Genomic DNA, 26,637 nt, shown 5'->3' on the forward strand with positions numbered 1-26,637 from the left:
ATGGTGGCTTTTCCTGCGAAGCTCTGGGCCCAGCACTCCCTCCTGTTGGCAGGCAGCAGCAGCAATCTGAACACCAAAGCGTGCAGTTAATGGCTGGAATATACTTAATTTTCAGATGTTTCAGGTACCAAACTTCGTGTGCAAATATCAATCAAGTGCCAGTCTTTTAAAGCTTTACAACTTGAATAAATTGTCTTGAAAACATTAAAGGAGCTTACCTGATTTATTAGGTGCTCTATCAAATTTCAGTGTAGGTGAAAGCTGGAGCTGCTCAGACAACAGCCTTCAGCAGGTTGGGTTTTTACCATGGGCTTTACTTTGCTTGATGTTGAAAACTTTTAGACTTTCCCCACCTCAAAAACAAACAAACAAACAAAAAAAAAACCACCCCAAACAAACACAAACAGTTGAAGTCAAGTCAGTTGTCTGGTATGTGCCATATGGATGGCCAAATATCAGCAATGTAAAATAATGAAAAGTATGGAAACTGTTGAGTAACTTGACTCGTAGACATTGCCATTCCCACTTTGGGGATAAGGTGTTTGTAGCAGGAAAATAAATAAATAAATAAAACCAGTAATCCTTAGTACAACTATAGCAGTTTGAAACTCAAAGCACTTTCCAGCTATCAAGGGATGTATAATACCTCTAAGACCAAGAGAGAAATTATTCCAAGGCTTACACATAGGTAATATTGAGGTACCGATTTGTACAGAGTCACTGGAAATTCTTGGTAGATTTGGGAAAAGAAATGGGGTGAAATGTTGGCCCCACTGGTATCACTGTGCCAAGATTTCATTTCCCTTTAATTTGTAGTTTATTTAAAATACATAAAATTCTTGTATCTTACGACTAACACACTAATTAAATACTCTTTTGCAAAGTCCTGGCTATGCTGAAGTCATTAGTGAGGCTCTTAATAACTGTCCTAGGGACAGAAATTCATCTGATAAATGACATTAAAATCAAAAGTGTGCAAACTTAAAATGGAGCAGTCCAGTGTGTTGGGCTGAACGATCTAAGAGTGCTTTGCTTCAAAGAAAGGAACTCCCAGTGTGTGGAAAAGAGGGGGCTGGGGGCAGTCAGAGGGTGATGGAGTCAGCTCTTGGCTGCCGTGAGATTCTCCCTTGTTTGGCTCTGGATGCAAGAGACCCACAAAGCCACTCTGAGCCCTCCTGGCACCGAGCCTGTGGGTGAATGAAGAGACACTTTTATAACCACAAGAGCACTTCTGCAAATGCTCAGCAATAGATTCATAATCCCCCAGTCATTAGAAGGCTGGCGTCTTCCAAGCTGACAGCCCGATGCACGTATCAGAGGGCAAACATAATGTTCTCAGAAGGATTAGTAGAGGGATTTCTTTTTCAAAGGCTGTGATATAATTTGAGACAATCATACACGAGTGAAGGAAGTTTTGCAAGTACAAAACCTGAAGGGAGATTAGATACCTGGACAGCAGTAGAATTTCCACTAGTGCTGAGACGATGTACGTGCAAAGCAAGAGTGGATACCAGCTGAAGCATCCTCACTGCTGTTCACTGAGCTGAGTTGCACATGGAAGGGAAGGGGTATCCAGAGCCTCAGATGTAATCCTAAACTGATTAAATCATAATATATTTACTGCCCACAAGGCTGACGTGGTACAAATGAAGAAAACGGGTTCAGTGCGTATGCCCTGAAACAGAAGTATTTTTCCTGGCTGGGGAATTCACACAGTAAGGATTTTGTCAGTAAACTGAATGACAATGAAAAGCCATGCTTGGGCCCTCCATCCTATAGTTCTTTTTCTATGACAGTGGCCAAACTCAGGTTAAAACAAATTATGAATGAGAAAATCATATTCCTTCCAGTGGCAGCAAAGGGCATGCCTCAGTCCTGCCTTCCCTTAGATACCACCCCAATGCTTTGTGAATTTTATGTTTTGACACAAAGGATTAAGACAAGCCCATCCCTGTGAGTGGCCTGACTTCCACAGCCTTTGGTAGGAGGCCACAGGGATAGCTACCTGCACAAAGTTTGGAATTTTTCTCTCTTCTTGCAAATGTCTGCCTTGTGGCCAGAGACAGCTTGCCGAGGTCTGTCAGGGGACAAGCACAAGCACTGAATCTCAGGCTCACAGCATCCTAAGCCCTGCCTGCAGGAGCCTACATGCTGTGAAACATCTCTCTGCCCGTCTCTCTGCACCTGAGGCCACACTGCACAGGATTTTGTTTCTTGAGTGCACCATTAAGACAGTTTAGACATATGCAAAATGATCCATTTAACTGTGATCTGTCTGTCTTGACCTTGGCCTTCATGCTCTTCAGGTAAAGAAGGAAATCCAACACTGAACAAGCTGTCCTGCAGATCCCTGCACAAAGGAAGAGGTGGAGCAGAAAGATCACCATTAGCAGACCATGTGAATAGAGGAGAACTGTACTTGTTAGGTCCTGCTCCCTTCTGAGGAGCAAACCACTTTGAAAGAACAGTTTAAAGGAGGTAGAGAGTTGACCTGTGCCTCCAAAGCCTCCTCCTTCTCCTGCCAGTACTGAGAGCAGAGCTGGGGTGGGTAGAGCTACAGTGGTATTTCAGGGGTGGAGCAGAAGTCCTGTTGCCTGTACTCAGGAAACTTCTTTCCAGGGAACTGTGAACCAACCCAAGGAACACTTCTGGACATGGTGCCTGGAGCAGAGCAGTGCTGCATAGTCTGTAAGCAGGGTTAGGGGATGGTGAGCTGGCTGGTTCTGGCCGAGGGTCAGCTGTGGTCTTCTTATACCCTTGGCAATTCCATCCACCTTTCTGGAGTCCTGTGTTCCTGTCCCCAGTGGCACGTCCACTGAGTGGGCCTCAGACAAAAAGTAAACATTTGGTTTGTGTCTTGCTTTTCACACCAGCAAAATGAAAGTGGTGGTTGAATTTGAGATCTATTCCTGCAAATGGATTGGTACAGACTCTGTGTTCATTATTATTGCTACTCCCAGGGCAGTGTCCAAATCTAAATGCATTTCTTCAGGATTTAGAATTCTATGGATTTAGAAGAGTTCAGAGAAATCAATTTTTGGTGAAATAATCGATGACTTTAAGTTAGTGTTATTTACCATATTATATGCTGTATAAAACAGTCCATGAGGATTCTGTTCTGTCAGACCAATGAATTTAAGAATTCCAGCCTAAATATAGTTGGTGTTTGACCACGTGAGATGCTGCTGGCCAGCACTTTAAGGCTAGAACTACCAGGCTCTTATCAACTGGGCCTGGGCACATACCTTTGTTCCTTTTCAAAGCCATTGCAGCAAGTGTCACCACAATTCAGTAATTTCAAACATGAATAAGAATCAGTTTTTGTCTCTACTCTGGGCCCCAGATTTACTGATCAGATGTTGAACCAAGGGGTTTTATATACAGGTCACTGAATTTGATCAACAGCTCATCTTTAAGGGAAGAGATCAAACCATGCACAACACAGTAACCAAGACCAGATGTTTGACTAAAGGACAAGCTCCAGCTCAAGCAGGAATTAATTAAGTAAAATCTTACAAGCTGTGTTGTGAGGAAAACAGATTAAAAGATCACAACAGCCCCTCTGCTTATTTTTATTAAAAAAATACATGCAACTTAAAACAACTGACCACATTTGGGCTACAAATAATCTAGTGAAATAAGATTTGCCTTTGGGTGCCCCAGTTAAAGATTTACTGGTGCAGCACACTGGCAGTGAGCTCGGTTTAGGCAGTGCTGGGGAAATGCCAAACCTCTACACTGCATTCACCATGCAGCAGCTCTCAAGAAAACTCCCTGTGGTCAAAGGGAGGGTAGAGTCAGAAAATATTTTGTTCTGGGATCAACAGAATCACTGGCTCTTGAAAGTGTAAAATTCTTTTCTAGGGTGGTTGTCCCAATGTATGTTTTATCCCTAGGGTGATAACACCACCTCTGCTTTTCTTTCAACAAGTCAACTTAAATATGTGAATGCATGAAAAGCATAGAAAGGCAAAATCTTAGGCAAGATTCCCACCAGAGAAAAAGGAGGTTTGGAGCCTCACCCTGCACTTTTAAATGTGCTTTCAGGGTCTTGTCCACGACGTCCCATACACTGGAAATATGGTCAGTCAGAGTCATTTGATGTAAATGTATTGTAGCAGGCATATCCCATAAAGGGATGCATCTTAGCTTTGTGAATTGCATTGGATACTTTTGTCTTTTAATTCTGTGGTTTGGGAAGAATGAAAAATTATTTGGAATACTCACTCTTTACACAAAATCGGAATCTGATATGGCTGATTTTTTGTGCTGTGATTTAAGGAGAATGTAACTTGTCTACATGTGCATATACTTTTGTGTACATCTGCATTTAATATATTTATCATTTTTGCCTGTATGTCTCATCAGTACAGGTGATCTGTATCTTTTCTTAAAGAAAAACTGATCATGTTTCTAATCTTTTTATTCCAAATTCTAAGCATGAGGTAAAAGGACAAAAGAAACATGAAACCCCAGCTTAAGAAAAGAACCTTGATTCCAGCCAAACTCTGCACTCCCTGCAGAGGCCTTAGATTGGTACTTTTCTAACAGAAACTAATGCAGAAACTAAGTGAGTTTGTCACCAGCAGCATGGCAACTGCAAAAGGAAAAGTCAACATGGGAGGAGCTCTTCCCATTCATATCAACTGAGAAAGAGTTGTGACTTAACAAATATATTTTAAGGTGTGACAGGAAAATCTGAGTGACAAACTTGCAGAAGCTTATCAAAAAACAAACAACCCAAAGTTAACTTTTGCTCTCTGTTGATGTTTTTCATTTCCCTTTCCCAGGATTTGTGTAATTATAATTTGAGTAACTCATTCAATCCCTGATCCTACAGACCAAGATTAAACACCACCAGAGGGTTTAATCCACGTTAAGATTTAAATCCACATTTCTGTCTCATGTCAGCCCTACTTGCAGTGAAGCCTCAACCCCAACACCAAACAGATTCATCTCCAGCCTCAGCCACCAAGTTGCTGAGCAGCAGATTTCAAGTAAGTTTGGTTCATCTTCCCTGACACTTCTGCTACTGAACAAACAAAACTGTGGATGCAAACCCTGTTTTATCTCTGTGCTTCCAGACAGAGAGAGAGAGAAGAAGACTGTGGAATAAACAGACCTGTTTCTTTTCTACATCATCTGATACCATTATGGATGTTTGGCAAAAGCTTTGTTAACTTATGGCTGAATACCCATTTCATCAGAAGTTTGAGGCAAAGGAGGGTCCAAGTGGATACTTTTAGTTTTGGAGCATCTTTGTGCGTTCTGTGCATTATTGTGGATACAGGTGCTCTCCTGTGCAAGAGTGGTGAAACACCCAAGGTAAGAAGCCTTCAGTCCCTGATACAAGTCTGAGTTTTGTGCTGTAAGTCTGGCTGCAGGTGTCTGAGGTGTTTGGCAGGGTATGGAGTGAAGCCAAAGGCCTGGTATTTCCTAACTGCACGTTTTTTTTAGCAGGGAAGTCCATCTTTGGTGGACATCATCTGCTTCTCAACAAGGCAATGTCTTGCTTTCCTCCCAACACATCGTGAAACTTAAAGACATTTTAATCATGGAAACAGCTTTTCTGCTGCTAGTGACTCATCACTTAGTGCCCAGAACCAAGGGCCTCAGTTCAGCTAAAACACAGTACCCAGTAAAGGCAGTTTGATAAATTAAATTGTGGACAGGGGGTACGTTCAAATTGTATTACATATTATATTAAATTTAAACTAACAGTTAACTGAGGATAAAAGCACAATTATAAATTGAACTGTCAAAGCATATTAAAAGAAGAGAGGAAAAGCATCAAAATGGTCTCTTCCTAAGTCCTTTGTGGAGATCAACACGTCAAAATATTCTGAGAGGTTTTGATGCCATGGTGACACAGTAACTTCACTGCTCAATGATACAGCCAGTGGTCTCCTTGAAAAGAGCCACCAAGCTTTTAGGAAGTGCCTTGTTATTCTTGAATGGAGAAGGGCACCCTGATATGCTCCTGTCCTTTAGGCCTTCAGGTGAGACCCACGGAGATCTTTCTGAATCCTTATGGAGATGAAGGACCATTTATTAAAGAGCCCTTCTCCTCCAGCCTGTGTCCTTCATCCTGACCACAGACCAGCCTGGCTTTGGGCAGAGGCCAGCACCCTTCACTCCAGAATGGGCTCCCTGGAGCCACAGATAAAGGGTGAGGGCCAGCAGACTTCTGCTGCAGGACCTGTTTGGCTGGTTCATCTGCCCAGCCGGTTTGCAGAGGGGGTGTGAGAAGAGCAAACCGTGCTCTTTAGGGCTGGCTGCTAAACGCACACCCAGGACTGTCCAGCACATCTGCCAAGGCCGTGGATCCAGCTGCAGAGTGAGGGCATGCCCAGCTGCTTAGTGATGTGTGCAGGGCAGGGGGGCAGCTGGCAGAGCATCCCCACCCCTGTTTCCATGGCTTCCACATGGAGGGGCTGCTCCGGGGAGGGGTGAGGCTGAGGCCACCTCATGCCAAGTCAAAGCCGAGGTGGAATCACAGAATCTCAGAATGGTTTGGGTTGGAAGGGACCTAAAAGATTATCTAGTTCCAACCCGATCCCCCTGCATGGGCAGGGACACCTCCCATTAGATCGGGTCAACATCCAACATAATAATGATAATAATATGGTCTGGAGGTGGGTGCCGTGGGACTTCACCGGCAGGCTTGGGGCAGAAAGAAATGAAACGGGGTCAGGGGAGAACGGGGGGGCTATGGGTATGACCTGGCCAGGAGAGGGTGGGAGGGATGGGGCTGGTGGAGCTGCCGCTGCGGCTGGAGGTGATCGGGGCGGGGGGTGATGGAGAGAGCTGGCAGTGCCTGCTGCCGGTGCCGGGGCTGCCGGTGCCGGGACTGCCGGTGCCGGGGCTGCCGGTGCCGGGGCTGCCGGTGCCGAGACTGCCGGTGCCGGGGCTGCCGGTGCCGGGGCTGCCGGTGCCGGGGCTGCCGGTGCCGAGACTGCCGGTGCCGGGGCTGCCGGTGCCGGGGCTGCCGGTGCGGGGTCGGCCGGACTACGAGTCCCAGCGTGCCCGGCAGGACAGGGGCCGCGCTGCGCAGCCGCCGCGCCGGGCACCCACCTGCCGCCGCCGCTGGGCTCGGGGCGCGGAGGGGCGCGCAGCCGGCGGGCGGCGCTGGGCTCGGGCGCGGAAGCCCGCGCAGGCGGCGGGGAGCGGCCCCACGGGCGGGTAAGGCGGCGGGCGGGGGCCGGGACCGGGTGGGCCGCCGGGGCATCGCCCCCGGGCCCGGGCGGGCGGTGGCTCCGCGGGGCTCCGCGCACTGCGGAACGGTGCGGGACGAGGCGGGGCGGCGGCGGGTGTCGCAGCATCCCCGGGGCGCCGGCCCCACCCCGGCGGCCCCTGGAACGCGTGAGAACCGGCGGGGCTCCCCCGGGCGGCCCCGAAACGCCCCGGGTCCCGAGGTGCGCCCAGAGCCTTTCCCTTTCTGCCCTTTTTTTTGGGGTTTCAGTAGCGCGTTCCACAGGGGAAGAACGCGTCTGTGTCAGTGTGCTCACATCCTTCATGTCAGACGTCAAACGACGAAAAATAGGTGAGCAGTATAATAAAACGTGAAAAGAAGGTTTGGGGTTTTTTTTGTAAACGAGAAGCTCTTTCTCTTCGGAGCTCTCCCGGCTTTTGTATGTCAGAAACCCCGCAGGACCGAGGGAGGGGTGGTCACGCTCTGCTGCCATGGAGCAGGGCAGGAGAAACGCACCCGTGACAGGTTCAGGAACAGGACGCGGTTTTGGTAACATTTAGTAACGTTTCCAAGCTCTTGAGGAGCAAAAGGTGTCCTGAAAGCCAGCACAGCGGCGTTAGCTATCAGATGTGCTCTGTTATCCGCTGGTTACAAAATCACCAGGGCGGCCCCACGCTATTTCTAGGGATTTTGCTTTGATGGAAGCTTTGGTGGGTTGTTGGTTTTTTTTTCCGGAGTGAAAATCCACAGTTGGTCAATGAGGAAGATGTAGGGAGATCTGAGGGCTGTATCACCAAAAAATAAATGAAATAAATAATAAATGAAATAAATGAAAACTGGCTAGACCCATGTGACCACCCTGAGCTTAGGATGACATAAACTTATATTAAAAAAACCCGACAGTGTAACATTCAGAAATATATCATCATATATAAATTTAATCATTGGAAGGGGAGATATTATGTGTAAATCTGTGCTTGTAAAAATGTTAATTAGTCTTCTGTAAGTTATTGAGCTGTGTATTTGTAGTAATTATGTGCAGTCTTTCAATTTCTTCTCATACGAAAGCTTTTCTTTAACTGATTATTTTCAGAAATTGTCCTTGAACTTCCTCTGTTCTGCCCTCCACTTCTGGAGGAAGGAACATGTAATGAGAAAGAAACACCTGGGACCAACTGGCCTAATACTGCAGGCACCACATCCTCTTAACTCCTTGCAAGGGATGGATACAGTTATTAAAAAAATTAACTCCAGCCCAGGGGTGTATGGAGGTGCCTCACTGAGTTACAGAAACAATATTGTGATATTTTCCATGTTACTTTGCACTCATTTGCTGTCTAATAGACCTCCTGCCTTTGCTATGGTGCTGTATGCTGTGCAGCTCTTAACTGGCTCCCACAATACATATATATATATATATATATGCACAAATACATATATATATATATACACACACAGATATATGTATGTATTGAAAATTTTTACCACTATGTAAAGCATGAAGAGATTATGTGAGTCATTTTAGTGACTTTACCAACCCAAATTCTTCATGTATTTTTTCTCCCATTCGTCTGGCTTGGTTGGATTTGTCTGAATTTAGCCAGTAGCCCCTCTCATCTCAATAATTTTGTTCAAAATGCTGCACTTTGCTCTCTCATTGCATAACTTTTCTTCCCCAGATTAGTATTGTTTCCAGTATTTTACACCTTCTGGCAAGCAATGCTTATACATTTCTGCATAAAAAAAAAAAAAAGCAAGGATTCTCTCCCTGCAGGAGACAGGACAGATGGACAGGTGTGTCTGTTTTTTTCCATTTCCATACTCGATGCTTCACTGGAATGTCAGAAATTTCCCATTTCAGTGGGAAATGTGCACAATCCCACTAATATCTGGAAACCTAAGGTTTGTTCTGCCATCCTTTTCCTCTAGGTAGGAATTGAGTGAGAAACTTAGTGTTTGCTGGGTTTTAGTGAGACTGTCTTAAATCATCATATGGTCAATGGTTATCATTTTTGATATGGAACCAATTCTAGTGGTTATGATCTAAAAATGTCACCCAGAAAGAGGCTGTGAATTCATCAGCCACTGTAAAGAAAGCCAGTTGCTTCCCAGGACTTACTTCATGTGTTGAATGGATGTGAATAATGTCACTAATGTTATTTTAGAATCAATCAAAAATTAATTATTATATAATTTTATTCTGTTTCAGTGAGAGAAGCATTAATATTTCATCTTCTCTTGTCAGCAGTGAAAAACCTTTTATGTTATCTGAATCAAAGGGAATACAGCACTTTATATCTTCCATAAATAACTGTACATTGCTATGGATAATTTAGCAATATACATGATGGTTATTTTCTTATTTAGAGCATGACTGAACTCCCATTATGTGAACTGATGTCTCACATTTGATTTGCATGGGAGTTGTCAGTTCCTCAGTGAAGAAGCTCCTGGTAATGTAAACTACAGAGTGGCACAAACATTACCAAACTTCAGGAAAGCTCATTTGGTTATAAAGTGAGGTTTCTTATCACTGAATGATTATCCTAAAGGATCAGGCTTGGTCTGTTATTAGCACAACATAATTTTTAGTTATTTTCCAGTCTCTCTATGGCACTAAAAATTATCCTAAAGGATCAGGCTTGGTCTGTTATTATTTTATATAATAATATTTAGTTATTTACCAGTCTCTCTATGGCACTAAAAATTATCCTAAAGGATCAGGCTTGGTCTGTTATTAGCACAACATAATTTTTAGTTATTTACCAGTCTCTCTATGGCACTAAACCAGTAACAGAATGTGAAACAACATTTAAAGTTTATTTTATGTGTCTCCTGGCCCTATCTACATCAGGACCTGTAGCTAATACCATTTTCCTCATACAGACAAAAATTTCAGTTTCATAATGCTTCCCTGAATATTCCTGTTAGACTTCTGTGCTGGCCCTAATGCAGCTAAGAAACCCTTTCTAAGCTTTGCTGAGGTTTCTGAACTTCCTAGTTCAAACCCAAGAAGAAATGGGCCACAAAACACGATCTCTGATTATACATCTCCCATATGTTCATGGTTAGAGAGGCCATATTGCTTTCTAAGTATAAAAATAAAAAGGAGCATTATTTATATCTCAAATAATGGAGTATTCCTCAACTTTTAAGTCTGAGTTTTCAGTAGGCCAGCCTTATTTTTTGTAGCAGTTCCTGGACAGCAAGAGAGGTTCCCTGTCTGGCACTGGATTAAGTGCATAGTTGGGAGCACTCCATGCCTGGGAAGTGTGGGACAATCACCCTCCTTCTACTGAGCAGCTGCTTGTGTTGCACAAACACTGCACTTAATCATAATGGCCCCAATCCTATTTATCTGGTCCAGTATCAATTTAACTTGGGATTTATTCCACCTGTTTCTGGTTTTCATGTTTAGCTGCTCCAGCCTGTTTAAAGAAAAGGAACAATGGTTCCTTATACACTGATCAGTTTCTATTTTAGTGAAAACCACTATTTTTCAAAACCCAAATATCCACTACTGTGGATATGGAGATAGCTCAAAATAGACTGGGAATCTGGATTTTGTTCCTAAACAGCAGTTGCCATGATTTGGAAAACTGAGAACTTTTTCTAAAATCGGATTATAAAAAAAAAAGATTTTTTTTTTTCTATGAAAATACAAAGAACTATTGGATTATTTAACATTCAGCACACCTCTTTTTGCATAATAAATACACATTGCCTTAGAAATTCACGTTGTCTGTATGACACTATTGTTATCTCTGTAGAACTTCAGAGACATGATGTTTTTCTAGGTGTGTAGCCTCTTTTAGGCAGCATGATTGACTTCCTGTGCCTTTGTAGCTGCTGATCCATAAAAGGTCCTATAGTTCAGGTTGTTCCAACATTTCTCAAGGGATCCAAGCCTCCAATGCAAATGGGACCTCTCTGACATCTAATATTAATTCAGCAGAGGACTTATTCTATCTTAGAAGGATGGTGCCATGGTATCAACAGAAACTACAGCCTGGCTACTCTAGAAAAGTCTCCAGTTACATATAAGGATTATAACCAAAAAACACTTACAAACCAGCAAAATATAGAGGAGTTATAGGACAGCAGGTGTTGACTCCATCAAACAGTGATGATTTTCTGCAGGCTGACTAATGACACCCTTTTTATCTTTGAAAATACATTTTGAAGGCAGTGAGTAAAAAAGCTGCCCCAAATAAGTCAGGAGTATGTAGATCTTTCTTTAGAAGGAATCAAAGATAAAAATATAGCAACAGTCTTTGAAGCTGACTGTGAAACATCTGTGCTCCACAAAGATTTAGAAATAGCACATGGTTAGCAGAAATGCTGCCTCTTACACCCTGAATCAGCACAGATCTAACAGCAATGCTTTGCTGCTCAGCACTGGGTATTGAAGCCCAAGGTAAGATGTGATGCTCTGTATTGAAACTGAATAATTATTTAAAAAAAAAAAAAAAAGAAAAAAAAGGGTGTGGGGGAGTGGAAATTTGTGCTACTCAGTTGCTTACTCTGCTTGTTGCCTCTTCCCAGTAAGATCCAAGGGAAAACTCAGTCCTTTATTCTGCTTCCCTCAGTGTCCCTAATGCAGTGTAACATCCTCTGCAATTACATTGAACACCTCCTTTTTACTCTATGGTGCCTGATCTATTTTTTTATGCTAAAAATAACAGTAGCTAGGAGCTGTTGATTAGTTAGGATTGCTTCCTTTCCTGATTAAAGTTTTCATACAATAATCACAACAAAGAAAACGCAGTGAATATAACTGAAAAAGTAAACAGCATGGGCACACTCAGAAAATTCAGACCACAGACAGCATATGGCCCTGTTTACATGCACAAAATTACCAGTATGAAATCCAATTAGGGAGGTGGAGATCATAATCATCACATTAGACACCCGTTTCCAGAGCATGTGAGCTCAAGGCTTCAGCATCTCCTCCCCAGACTGGATGATGCTGAGGTGTTACATCCACCTCCTTCCCTTGGCTTCTGACCAGGTGACTGTGGTGCAAGGTCAGCAGAGAGCCTGAAGCCAGGGCAGGGGTGTGAGGCATCTCAGCAGAGCTCCAGAAGAGCTTTACTGCTCCCAGGGACTGTGGGCAAAGAAATTCCCTAGAGTGATGTCTGGTGCTTTGGTTCAGCCACTGAAGAGTAGGGTTGAGTAGTGAAAGAGAAAATATCGAGGGAATTCCTGCTGCAAACGTGTGCATGGGTGGAAAGTATGATATCAGGCTCTTCCCTGCACTGCTCATCTACCAAGGGTTATCTAACACAGTGCCTCAGGCCACAAGGTACACTGATACATCTTTAGGATCTGGCTCTGGATTTCACTTTGGGTGTCATTGCTGCGTATGGCCAAATATATTCCTAATAATAATAATAAAAAAAACACAGCTACAATATTGAAAACTGTCACCAGTGTCTCCTGGCATATCTTCCCTTCATGGTTAAGCACTCGGAGAATTCATAAAGAAATCAGAAATGTCTTGTCCTGGTTTGGGCAACCAACTAAACCTGTTACTCGGTTTAATTGCCAGGCCAGTGTTAAACCATGACATGTCTGAAACACACTCTCCAGTAATTACCCATCAGTAGATTTTGCAAACCTTTTCCCAAAAGCCATTAAGTTTTTGCTGAGAGTAGTGACAGAATTCTTCTGTGTCCCCTGATGTGACCCACGCAGTGCCCCAGAGGTGCTGCTCCCAAGCACCCTGCACTGCACCAGGGCTGTGTCCAGGGAAACTGCTCTGTGCTCTGGCTAGGGACTTTTCTAACTACATTTTAATAACCTAACTTTGAGATTACATCTCTGTCTTTTCCAGGGATGCAATTAAACTCTAATAAATTAACCATTTAAACTGTTAAGTACAGTTTTAAAAGGCTGTAATCCTCTCAAAGGAATTTTTCAGCCCAGTTAATGACTGCTGGCTGAGATGTTCTGTGTTCAATGGGCTTATCCAGAGAAACTTGGAGGAGGCACCTGATGCCTTGGTACAGAAATACAGTACTGCAGCTGACTTTGGTTTCACTCTTTAAAAAAATAAAGGTTTTTAAATAAAATGCTGTGAGTTTTTAACAAGTAATTTAGGTAACATTGTATCAATTAAATGTACTTAAAACCGGTGTTCTCTTTAACCAGCAAGTACATAAACACTGTAACTCTTTTGGATTTCTTTTGCCAAAACATCTCTGACCCTCAGCACATCTGATAGAATTTTGATAAGGTAAGAATTTTTTACTACTACTGTAACTCTGTGAAACATCAGATGCTGGCTGACTTCTTCAAAGAAACTTGCAGTCAAAGAACAGTTGAATTCCACTATGACACTTGAAATGCCTTGACAATGATGTTGTGATAGGAAAACAGGGACAAGAAATAGGGCATTAATAATGTAAAATATAGGAGTGTATAGGGAAAATAATGCTTTTTCTTGGAATTGGATGCTTAAGTGTTTCAAGTCCAGATTATCATACCTTGCAGTACTCACAGAGTTCCAGATTTTTCAAATTTATAATTCTACTCATTATTCTCTCTCTTTTTTTATAAATAGAAAAAAGAGATCTGTTTCAACATTCATTATTTTAATAGTGAAACTTCAAGTAAATGCAACTTTTAAATGTGGATTCTGAACAAAAGAAAAATAAAGATCAGGCTTCCAGCTCACACAGAGAGTGACAGAACCTGTGTGGATTTTGTTATCTTAAGACAAGCAGGAACCTGGCCACAGGAAATCAGAGTTTGGGTTGACACAGAAGCCAGACGTAGGTGCCAGTTGGCTGATTTCCATGACAACTGCAACTCTGAAATTTGTGAATGCAAAATCTCAGCTGGAAAAGTGCACAGCTTTGTCATTCAGAGAGCACTGGTGCTGGCATGGGAAATGAGGCAGACTGGGAAGGGCCTGGCCCACAACTAAGTCCCCAGCTAATGTTCTGATTGTGCATTAATTATCTTTCCATCAGTTTACAGGTAGATTCTGGCTCTAGAATGGGTTCTGGAGAGGAATGAAGTGTAAATATGACTCTCACCATGTGCAGGCTTCTTAGGTTTGTGTCAGCTGGATGGAAATACTCATCATGCTTTGTTGTTAACAGTGAGTGAAGCTGCCAGAAGCTCTGTGTTCCTGGATGGTTGAAATCTTGCAGAGCAGCACTGGTGAAGCAGCAGAGCAGGAGCCATGTCTCTGCCCTTCCGAAAAGAGCTGGAGAAATATAAGAATATCAATGAAGATGAAATACTCAGCAAACTCTCAGAGGATGAACTGAAACAGCTGGAGCATGTTCTTGATGACCTTGATCCTGAGGTTAGTAATGGGGCCTGGGGGATCATAGTCCAAAGCTGCCTATCATAAATGCCACACACTGCAGCATTTTATATTTATATTTATATTTATATTTATATTTATATTTATATTTATATTTATATTTATATTTATATTTATATTTATATTTATATTTATATTTATATTTAATTTATTCATATTTATATTATTTATATTTATATTTATTTATATTCTGTTAAAGTAGAGGCAGTGCACCCTTAAGAATGAGCAGCTCAGCTAGGGACATCTTGGTTTTATTTCTGCTGTGATGTGCTCCTTGCTTCTGTAAAGGCCACTGTACCCTTCCCCTATCCCTTGTCTATTTAGACATGAGCTTGTCTGCAATCCAAATCTTTAATCATGTTTGTACACTGCAGCACGAGGAGAAGATTTTTATGACTTCTATTTCTGAACACAGCAATAAACAAATAAACATTATGTGAGCTTGTGAAGATCAGATCTTTTGAACTTCTGAAATCTGTTGACTATGTCATTCAGCAGAGATTTTTTTTTTTTTTAGCTAAAGAGAATATATTTAGGCATGATTAAGAAAAATAAGACTCAGCTATGCAACTGTAGTTTTCTAGAGAACAAGGATAGTTTGGATATTTGAAGACACTCTCACAAAGGATTTAAAGATCTGCAGCCTGGGAACATTTCAGTTCTACAATGGTGAGGCTACAGTCACAACTATGCTGCATGGGAATTCTGTCTGTACCCTACTCCAAAACCTCCCAAACTGATGTAGCAGTTTGAAAACTGGCAGCTAAACTGGCAGATTAAATCCATTCACTCCAGAGGCAAAGTTAAATTGTAAAAAAAACCCTCAGTGTATCTGTAGCTTCTGGTTTCATACCACAAATTTACCTGGAAATTAGGGGTGTGCTTTACAGCTCTCTCCCTTCATGCTGCCACTTCTGCAGTGCAGGGTCTGGTATGTTCCAGTATCTGGCACCTCAATTGGAGACACAGAACATTCATGACAAAGAAAAAAAACAGACTGTGGTGTATTTGTAGTCAAGCTGCATAAGTACAGCAAATTTACAGCACTCTGGGCATGCTTGCACAGGCACAGATAAAACATCCAGGGGTTTCAATTTATTGGACATGCTCAGAATTCACTGGATATTTGCCATGGATCAGAGTTACTGGACATGTTCAAGCCAATGATGAAGTGTTCCTGCAGTGCTCTGGGGTGTCTTCAGCATGTTGGCTTTGCTGCACGTGTGCTGCAAAGTCCATGTACCTGTATTTCTTTCTGAGATTTCCTGGGCAGAAATATGGGAGCCTTACACATCTTCCTATATTAGAGGATGCAGGTGCAACCACATGGCCACACAGCTACATCTTTAAAGTGGGGCTTCATCTGGTTGTTGCCTACATACTCTAAATAACTGCAGCCTACACGATTCACCACTAAACTTTCTTTGCATGCTATTCATTTCTGAAGTCCAAGAGCCCCCTGCCCTAGAATGAAAGTTTTTGAAAGAAATGAAAAGTAATAAACACGAGGAGAAAAAGACTAAATGAAGAGAAAAAAATATAGAGAAAACTTCTCTATTTATCTGGGCTGCAAACTCTGTGGTTATAACATGTAAGACTGAGGGCTCTGATCTTGCTCAGTTCTTTGGTGCTGAGGTTGTAAATACACTGAATACAAATATTTAGAGGTGATACAAACGAGCAGGCTGGAAGATCATAGAATCATAGAATCCTAGAATTGGCTGGGTTGGAAGGGACCTCAGAGCTCATCAAGTCCAACCCTTGATCCACTCCCCCCGTGGTTCCCAGCCCATGGCACTGAGTGCCACATCCAGGCTCTTTTGAAATATCTCCAGGGATGGAGAATCCACCCCTTCCCTGGGCAGCCCATTCCAATGCCTGATCACCCTCTCCAGAAAGAAATTCTTTCTAATGTCCAACCTAAACCTCCCCTGGCACAACTTGAGACCTCTTGTGCCCTCTTGTCTTGCTGAGAGTTGCCTGGGAAAAGAGCCCAACCCCCCCCTGGCTCCAACCTCCTTTCAGGGAGTTGGAGAGAGTGATGAGGTCTCCCCTGAGCCTCCTCTTCTCCAGCCTCAACACCCCCAGCTCCCTCAGCCTCTCCTCATAGGATCTGTGCTGGATCCCTTCCCCAGCCCAGTTGCCTCCTTTGGACCTGCTCCAGCACCTCAATCTCCTTCCTGAGCTGAGGGGCCCAGAACTGGGCACAGGACTCGAGGTGTGATGCACTGGTTGGAATAGGTTCAGGTAACGCGAGTCATTGCTGCAACAAGGAGTGCCAGTGTGTCAGTGGGAAGTGACTGGTAAAGACTGGTTGCACTTAGACACCAGCGAGGCTGAAATGAGATTTGGAAGGCTCTGTGGAAGTGCCTCACCCCCTTTCCATGCCTCCCCTCTCCCCCAGAACGCGTTGCTCCCTGCGGGGTTCCGGCAGAAGGACCAAACCACCAAGGCTGCCACGGGCCCTTTCGACAGGGAGCGGCTCCTCTCCTACCTGGAGAAGCAAGCGCTGGAGCACAAGGACAGAGAAGACTTCGTGCCATTTACAGGGGAAAAGAAAGGTACCAAGCCATCTGTGTGCTGGGCACAGGCACCCAGCCCTGCCTGCTCTGCACTGCACTGCCCTTTGTGTGGGATGCACTGGGACAGAAGAGGTGGAGGCTGTGTCTGTGCAGGGTGATGCTGAGGAGCCAGAGCTGGTGCAGCAGGAGTTGAAGTGGGGGGTTTCTCTGCCACGTAGAGGTCTTCCTTTTAATCAGGTTTTATCAGGTTTTATCAGGCCCGGGGGTGGGTATGGGAACAACCAACCTCAGTCCAGCAAAGGGCTCAGTCAGCAGTTCTCAGATCAGCAAATGCCTGTGTTTGCAGTCAAGGATGAACAGAAGTGGCCTCCCTGGCTTTGCTGGGACATGTTCAGCATTAGGCCCGTGCAAGGGTACTCAGGTGGGGGATGTGTTTAGGAGGAAATATATAAATGCTTTTCTAAGTAAGTATTGCCTGCAGTTGCTGTAAATAATAGCTTAGGGAACACACTTACAAAAAATAAGTGGTTTTCCATTTATTTATGTGTTTACTAGCACATCTGGCAATGCTATTCTTGCACACAGTTTTGCTGCTTCCCTTTTTCCTACAGCTACAGAAAAAAAAGGAAAAACCCAGGAAAACCTGATTCTAATCATTCAGCATTAGTAGGATAACCTTAGGGCAGAAACAGTCATGTTTTTAAGCAGACAATGTTTCTTTAGCACCATTTACCTCCTTTTTCTCATTTATGTACAGTGAATAACAGTGCCTCAGGCTACCCTTCATTCAAGAGGGAACTTGTTATATCTGGGTCTATTTTTGACCATCTGGTGAATTTGCCCTTATTTCAATGAGTCCAGCTTAAGGAAAAGCAGATACCTCAAAGAATTCAACATTTTTTACTTTACGTATTATTATCAAAGATATAAAATGTTATTTTCTGGCCAGGGTTTGTAACTGTCATTACACAATGTTCTCATTCTTTGAAACAATGGTTTTAAACAAAGGAGACAGTTGTCTGCTCCATCTGACTGCTGTTATCATGCTGCATATTCTTTAACCTACTTTTCCCTCCATCATAACTCTCAGTGTCACCAGCAGGGCTGATGCTGAGCCCACTGAAGTGCAGTGACACTGCAGTGATTCTGCTCGTAGCAGGAGTCATCAAGCACATACTGTACAGAAAAGAAAAGCTCATTGTATTATGGAGTTACTACCAACCTTTCCCCCTTCCCAGTCTCCCACACACCAGTGTGTTAGCAGTACAAGTTACCACTTGCAGGTCTCTGCATACTCACACTGATCCCTTCCCTCAGCTCTCATCTTACTGATATTTACTGACTTCAGTCTAAGACTTGGTGTTTTGTGCTGTGGTCATGCCTGAGATCTCCCAACATGCCTGAAACATAGAATCATAGAATCATAGAACTGGCTGGGTTGGAAGGGACCTCAGAGCTCATCAAGTCCAACCCTTGATCCACTCCCCCCGTGGTTCCCAGCCCATGGCACTGAGTGCCACATCCAGGCTCTTTTGAAATATCTCCAGGGATGGAGAATCCACCCCTTCCCTGGGCAGCCCATTCCAATGGCTGAGCACCCTCTCCCTAAAGAAATTCTTTCTTTATATAACATAACATATATAACATAAGCACACAAGAAGCCAGCAGTGTGTGGAACTGCACATCCCCACAGGACTGGCACCTGATCTGGACAGAACTAATCCCTGCTTTGCCCTTGGCAGTCTTACTGTATGCACTGGCCTGTTTATTGTATTTCAGTTTTCTTTTGAGGAGGCTAAACCAGTGTGAGTCCTACATTTGCTTCCAGATGCCTTAAAGGTGCTTGTTAGTGCTGCTTATTAATTCCTGGTTTCTCTGGTGTGGAGACACCACAGCTTTGCAAACATGGATAACCACACGTGTTACTTTTCCCTCAGCACAGAGTGAGTTCAGCCATGAGAACGTTTAAAGCTGTTCTTGGTTTGGTATTTGATTCACTGGGGTCTTTTACTTCAAAACTACAGTTTTAAGGATTATCACAATGATGAGGTTATGATGGCATTTTTGACTAAGGGAATTGTTCCCTTAATTCCCAGTTCCTTGTACAACACCAGTTCCTGACAAAGTCTTCAGTATGTGTTTTAGCAAATTAAGTTAAATGAAAACCACCACATATGATGTCTGCAGTCATTTTACACTTATGGCCTAAACACAAAGAATTTTAGTAAATTTTCTTTGAAGTCAAAGGCCAAGTACCATGAAAATACCCTTTGTTTCTTTGTTAATATTTGAAATAATTGAATTAATCCAAGCTCTGTAAACATGATGAGGCCCAGTACCTTCACAACTGAGAACTGGATGAATAGGACAGTGTAATTTTTGTACTGCTTGAAGGGAAACTGGCTTTGAGGAATAATCTGTTTATTTTGAGTCTGATCCCCTATTGGTACTTGAACCTCTCTCCTGCTGCCCCCACTTACTTTGATAGGAGGTGTTCTATGAGACCACCAGACATCAAGCTTCATTGGGCTTCTTTGTCTCCTTTTCTTGTTTTTCTTCCCCCTTGCTCCACACTGCAAAGAGTCTGAGCCTTACCAAACGTATAACTGACAGCTCCATTGCCAAATGTAGTGAAATCTTCCTACTAATTATGTGATCATTCTGCTAATTGGGTGGATCTGGGGAAACATGGTGAATGTCACACGAAGGCCACATGTTTCTGGCTCTAAATCTTATAATTTGTGCTTTTAAGTATGGCAATACTTACTTTGACAAACCTGATCCAAGAGAAAAGAAGAGAATGGTTGTATGAAAATATTAATGGCTTGGCTTTCATTTATGATATTTTCTGTGCAAGGAAATAAAGCAATTCTGCCAAGACATTTCTAAGATATGATAATCACATGCCAGTTTTAAAGTCACTTTAGATAGAAAAAAAATTTGTACCCTTCCAAAGCTTCGTAATAAATTCAGGATAAATAATTTACATTTCTAAACTAAAAGAAACTGAAGAGTATCTTTTGAGGAAAAGCTTAGTCTCCACCTTTTGCATATTGATGGTCTCTAAGGTGTATTTAGAGATGGGTAAATATTTATACAATTCTATTATAGAGGTGCCTGTTAGCTGATTTCTTTAAATTATAGTGACACTATAATGTATCCCTACTGTAAATATTCCCCAATTAATTTTACACTAATTCTGCAACTTTAAAATATGGGAAAGCTTCAAGATGCATCTGGTTGTGTATAATTAGAAACAAGAGGTGTTGATGTCAGTGTACCTTTTGGCACTCTTTACCACCTGCAAATATTTTTTTGTCAATAGGATTAGACTATGTCAAGTATTGTTTAAGCTTTTGTGACTGTTTTGTACTTTGATATTTTTCTGCCACCGAGAAAGCATTTTTTTTAATTTAGGAAGTGGGATGTTTCTATCAAATGTTAAGTGGCATTTCTCCCAGTTCCTATATTTTATCATACAAAGCTGATGCTGACTTGAAAACTCAGTGATGAGTGAAAAACAAGGTGGCATTTAAAATTTTCTCCTTCCAGAATAGTCCGTGATACATCATTATTATTTATCTAGTGTCTCAGCCTCTTTTTTTTTTATTTTTTTTTTGTGTTAATGATGTATTGTAGAGCTCTTGACCAAAAAGCAATACCAAGAAGTTGCCACAGGAGAAAATTCAGTTGCCTGTGCTGGTCTGTATGTGCTGAACAAACCCCCCATTGTGCTAGAAAACAAGCCAAAACACATTCCAGAGGTGACAGGGATATTCAGAGTGGTTAAAACACAGGAAGTGTTAAATATGAGCTGAAGGTTGGGAGCTAGCTGGAACTGCCTCCTTTTTGATTGTAATTGTGGTTTTGAGAGGTTGGAAATTGTGGGCAAAACCAAGCAAATGGGATGCAGAGGGTGTTTGCCCTCTGCCTAATTTCAGCTCATTCACATATTACAGTAATTGCTGTACAACCCCCTCCTCCCCCCCCAAACAAACACTTTTCAAGCCTGCATGGAATTGCTCTCCAGTTTCCATGAAAACCCAAGTTTTGTGCTGAATTAGGGCCAGAACAGTTGCAGCCTGATGGACACACACCCAACCAATTTTCTCAGACCACTTTTCCCCACATCTTCCCCCAGACATGTCAGGGGTGGGTCCTTCATATTGAATGTCCCTGTGGCAAGTGTTTGCTCCCTTTGCTCCATCCCACTGGGGCATGCAAACAATCTGGTGGCTTTCAGGAACATCATCTGCACAACAGTTCATCAGCCATTCCTACAAACAGAGGTCTTGGTGTTAATGAGCAGTGGACACACAGGGAGCAGGGCTGATAATTGCAGCCATAGTGATTGGCAGTTTTGGAGTATTTAATGTATTTTTTTGATTAGTTTCTACTTAGGGTAGATATTCTTGAAATCTTTACACAGAACCTGAGGAGTTACCTAGACTGACCCACTGCCTGCAAGACATGGAGCTGAAGCAGCTGGTTATCACACTCAGGTCACTGTGAAGCCTTTTTCTGTGACATTTTCAAGTGCGTGAGAGGTTCAGGAACAAAAAGAAGAGGTGGAGAAAGTAAGGGGCAGCGCAGGTACAAAATATTAAAGAGCAATGTGAGTGTTGCATGTTTTCCCCTACTGAACTCTGTGTGCACATCTGATCTTGGTTCAGACCTGAGTCCTACTGTAATGCAAACATAAACCCTTAACAACACTTGTTTCTGCCTTGTTGCAGTGGTTCTCTTACCTACATGATACTAATGAAAAATAATTGGTAACAATTATGTTGCTGAGAAATATCATTAGATGTTAAAAGCTGACTATGCCATTTTTAATTGCTATTATTCCTGTTTTGACCTTTCACCACTATGCCTTCTTTCTACAACATCTTCTACTGCTTGCCAAACCCTCTCATTTTGGATCTGATCCACTTCTCAAAGTCATGGAAAAATTCCAGTGGATCGGGCTATTATTATTTGTGGCTGGATAGCAAAGGGGAAGGGAACATGCTCGTGATTGAATGTTAGCATTTTTAGCCAACTGATAAAAGGGAAAAGGAAGAAAATAAGCATGAGTAAGCTAGAGAACTTTTGGGCAAACCCCTCTTTTCAGCTGCTGTGGCAGACAACATCTATCTTGCATCTTGTGCTGTGCCAAGCAAGATTATCAATACACAGCCCTGGTAATAATGCCAGTCATTTGCAGAAGGGCAGAGGATTAGAGTAGATGCTAATGAGTTCCAGTTCCAGTTTCTCTAACAGACTTCATATAAAAGCATTAGCATTTAGAAACATGGTGTCCTTCTCAGACTGACAAAGGCAATCTTTTCACTCCTAGCACTGAAGTGGCTTAAATTTTTGCCACCTTCTTTCTGTTAAAGGCTTAAATTTAGTACTGATGTTTTGTCTCCTAAAGCCCTGAAAGTGCAGCAGTTGCTGACAGGAATGCCTCTAGCCAGTGCCTGTCACTGCTGCCTTGTGTAAGACCCTGTTTTAGTTGCTCATGACTTTGCCAAACTCACAGAGTTCACACTGAAATTTCCCATGCTGGGAGTCTGCCCCAGGCCGAATTTTTGGAAAGTGTCAGCAAAAAGGAGTCAGCTGTTTCCAAGAACAAGATTAGGAGAAAACACATTGTTTTAGCCTTCTAAAGTAAATTTTTCCAGCTGGTTTTTTTCTTTATGAGCTGCAAGTGCCTCCATTCTTTGAAGGGGAATCTTGAAATGTATGCCCTTTGCAATCCCCTGGGAAATACACTCGAGTTTGGCATCTTCAGAATATTTTACTTCCATGTACATCCAGTTTGTTCCAGTCTTTTCCAAATATTCCCCCTGCAGTGCATGTTAGTCATGTCCTGAGAGGTTTTGCCTGACAGCAATGCCCTGGCAGCCCTGACCTGGAGGGTGCAGTCTGGGTGAGATGCTCTTCCCTCTGGGAGGGCACCTGAGAGGCCACTGTCACAGCAGAACCAGGGCAGGGAGAATCTCTCCTGCTCTGAGAGTGCTCCCCTCACTTTGGGAGGGCTCTGGAAAGAGCACTGGTAAAGAGCCAGCAGAGAGGAAGAGAAATTGTTTTCTGAGGAGCTGTATGTGAAGGATGAAGGACGAGTTGTGGCAGCTCTGGGGAAAGGAGCTGTAGAAAACACCAGGGATGGAAGAGAGGAAAGAGGGAAAGGAGGTAGTGGGAAGGGTCAGGATTCAAAGATGAGCAAGGATGGGGAAAGCATGGGGGTAAGGAGAAGAAGGACATATGGGATGGGAGAAGAGAGGAACAGAAGGAGTGTGTCATCCTGCTTTGCCTCAGTTTCAAGGTTCTTTGATGCCCCTGAGAACCTGAAGTCACAGCCTGACTCTCTTCCCTCTCTGCTGCCATTCCACATGGGACACAAGAGCTTTCTGCTGGTGATGGTGATGCTGAAGGAGGTGAAGCCAGGTGGTAATCCAGAGGGCTGCTGTAGGACTACAGAGATCCTAATTGTTACACTTCTGTCACCAATGTGACAATTAAATTCTGAGCTTCCTGCTGTTCTATAGATTATTTGTTGGCTTTTGTTTATTTTTCTTTGAAAAGTATGCTTTTCAGAAGAATTCTTTAAAAAGTATCACTAAGGTGGCAGAATCCCAGCATGCTGATCAAAGTCAAAGATGCAGCTTCCATTTAACTTCACTCTTTGTGTACACACACAATACATTTACTAAGTTTGGAAAGCCTAACTTTGCCCTCTGATTCTGTTATCATAATTTTGAAAGCACAGACTATGCAGACACTAATCCAAGAGAAACAGTGCAGCAGCAATTGCAATACTGCATTTTAATTACCAGAGGCTTTCAGCTTCACACTCAAACTTGGCCTTTTTTCTTCTTCACAGTACAAATTTACTCCTGCTGAGAGCTAATTTAGCTCCATTTTCATAGAGCTCCACGGAGAAGTTTAAGGAAACTTCAGAAGAAAAGAATGGTACTAAATGGAAAAAGTGAATCAGGTGCCTGTGATCTATGCAAGGCAGATTTCTAAGGTTATTTCACTTCTAAGGTCAGCGTAGCATTCTGGAATTGAGAATAAACAGGCACTCACTGTCATCAGTGATTCATTAAAAAATAAAAAGTAATAAGTGAAACCAGATAGTTTCTTGAAAGTACATTAGCCTGAGCTACAGTTTATAGGAAAAGAAAGCACATAATTGTTTTACAGTCATGACAGAAAATGCACTTGTATTAAAAAATTAAATAACTTAAATAAAACTGATTTGAAATAAAAGGGGATTTTTACAGCTAGTCTAAATAGGAGTATTCTCCATTGCTCTGTGCTTTGCCAAGTTTGGGCTCATAAAATTATGGTTTGTACAAGGTGTGAATAAATTCTAAGTATCTGAACTAAATAAAATGGTGGCCATTTATATTTATTCACAAAAGTCTAATGACATAAGAAGGAAGACAGAGACAAGACATACCAGAAATGATATTCCACCTGCTATAAACTATAAATGAAGGCGAAAATGTTTTTTAGATTGGACACACAAGTAAAATCCTACCAACTATGCTATTCAAAACAATAAACAGACAATAAATTAATATTAATATTTAATAATATTAATATTTAATAATATTGTATATTGTTTAACAATAAACAAACAAACATGAAAATACATGTGAAGTTGTTCTCTGCTCAATTAATACATTTTCCTATAGGGGCACATATGTGTAAATTAATTATTATTGTAAACAGAGATGAAGGTAGGGAAAGGTCTCACTTCCTTGCTTTACTTTGACATTCTTTACCAGGGGCATTTGCACAGTGCAGGAAATCATCACTTTCTGAAACCAAGTGGCCAGATTACATCTCTGGTTTTACCACAGAACCCAGTGTATTTCTTTTTGTCACAGTTTTTTTTGCTTTATTCTCACTCCACCATGACTGTGGCTCTCTGTAGCCCTTTTTACTGAATCCTTTTTTTTTTTCCCCAAGCCTATTTCAATAAAACATGAACCATATCATATTTCAATTTGAATAGAAGTTTTTCAGTGTGTGAAAGGAACAGGTCTGGTGTTACACTGAGCTGGGGAAAATCTCTGCTCACTCCACTCCCAGGCAGAAAGTCCCCAGGGCTCTAAGAAGCCACTTCAGTAGTTATCCAGGTTACCACAGCCTCTTTTCTCAGTTTGACAGAAAGAAGGGGAGAACTACATTGATTTATGCTTAAAATTTCATGTTGAAAAAAACCACTTTGGATTCCAGACATTTTGGGTTTCCATGCACGTGTAAAAATAAAAATATTGTAATGCTTACTATGTTGTTTTTTTTTTTTAACTGGAATGGAATTTTATTTTGCAGTTAAACATAAGATTATATTCTTTTTGTGCATAAATGTGGTTGTCTTAGTGTGGTTACACACTGGTGGAGCTCTAACATGGTATGTAAAACATAACTTTTGTCATCACTGTGTTTTCCATTGGCAGAAAATGAGCTATTACTACTAAGACCTAGCACATAATACTAGCATTTTCTGGAGGCAAAATGTAACACAGCCAACATTAATTATGGAATGTTATAATAAATTACCTTCTAAAACACGGTGTGAATGTAAAGAGCACCAAGAGCAGCAGCCTTTCTTCATAAATCTCACTTTAAAATAATAAAGTGTCACAATTCTTACAAGGCTTCTTCCAAATAATAAATTTTAAATTTAAACCTGGAGCACTGAAACAAGCAATCTATAACTCATATTTTATTTTGTCAGTGAATTCCATGATGGAACTGTATGATGAATTTATACATTATGTGGGACTCGGAGGGACCTCCTGAAACTTTAAACTCTGTCCTTAAAATAATGAAGGAAAGCTGCTTGACAGCCACCTATAAACACAGACACACAGTTTTGCTGCTGGGGGACAGAGAATGAATTCCTAATAGTGTGCTGAATGCATAAGCTCTTCTAACCTCTGTTGGCTGTGCTGCAGCATCTCTTCACAGTGGGATAATGCAAAAGAATGTTCTTATCTAGACAGCAGAAAAAAACCCATATTTTTAAAATGCCACTGGACACCAGCAAGGGACCACATATATTAAAGATATATATTACCTCTTTGACATGGCCTTGCCCCTTTAAATATTTCATGTAGCCATTAATAGGATTTTTTTTCAAAAACACTTGCCAAGAATTCTTTAACTGAAACTATAGCTGGGAGTCATATACAAGTTTTAAAAGGTTTGGGCTGCCAGCCAAGACTTACGTATGCCTGAAACAAATGCTTAAAAATGGTATTCCTACATATGTAAATTGCACAGGAAAAGTATGAGCCTGTCCTGGCTTCCATTACCCCTGGATCTCTTGCTGCACCAAGCCAACTCACACCCAAAGCCCACAGAGAAGGACCAGCTGCAGCCCAGAGTACTTGAGGTCCCGTGTCCCCTTGTAGTTGTGAAAGTGCAGACTTCCATCAGCATTTAACAGGCTGGCTGGGGTTTGGGTCTGGGAGGAACAGCTCCCTGGGAGAGGTTTCTCACAGCCCTGGCTCTGTGGTGAGAGCACTAGGAGACAGCATCATCCACCCAGAGACAGATGAGAATTGCCTCAGGATCTCACG

The 26,637-nt window shown here is 42.3% G+C and overlaps 1 protein-coding gene across 1 annotated transcript in view; it reads left to right on the top strand.

Moving 5' to 3' along the window:
- Positions 1-7,077: 7,077 nt before the first annotated feature.
- LOC139801195 (tropomodulin-2) overlaps positions 7,078-26,637 on the top strand; it is a 33,840-nt gene continuing 14,280 nt past the window's right edge. The window contains exons 1-3 of the mRNA XM_071755190.1: positions 7,078-7,182; positions 14,302-14,510; positions 16,936-17,092. Coding sequence (XP_071611291.1) covers positions 14,385-14,510; positions 16,936-17,092 — 283 coding nt within the window. The 5' untranslated portion in view covers positions 7,078-7,182; positions 14,302-14,384. The remainder of the gene's footprint in view (positions 7,183-14,301; positions 14,511-16,935; positions 17,093-26,637) is intronic.

The sequence above is a fragment of the Heliangelus exortis genome, chromosome 11 (genome assembly GCF_036169615.1).
Source record: "Heliangelus exortis chromosome 11, bHelExo1.hap1, whole genome shotgun sequence".
In the NCBI taxonomy this organism is placed as follows: Eukaryota; Metazoa; Chordata; class Aves; order Apodiformes; family Trochilidae; genus Heliangelus; species Heliangelus exortis.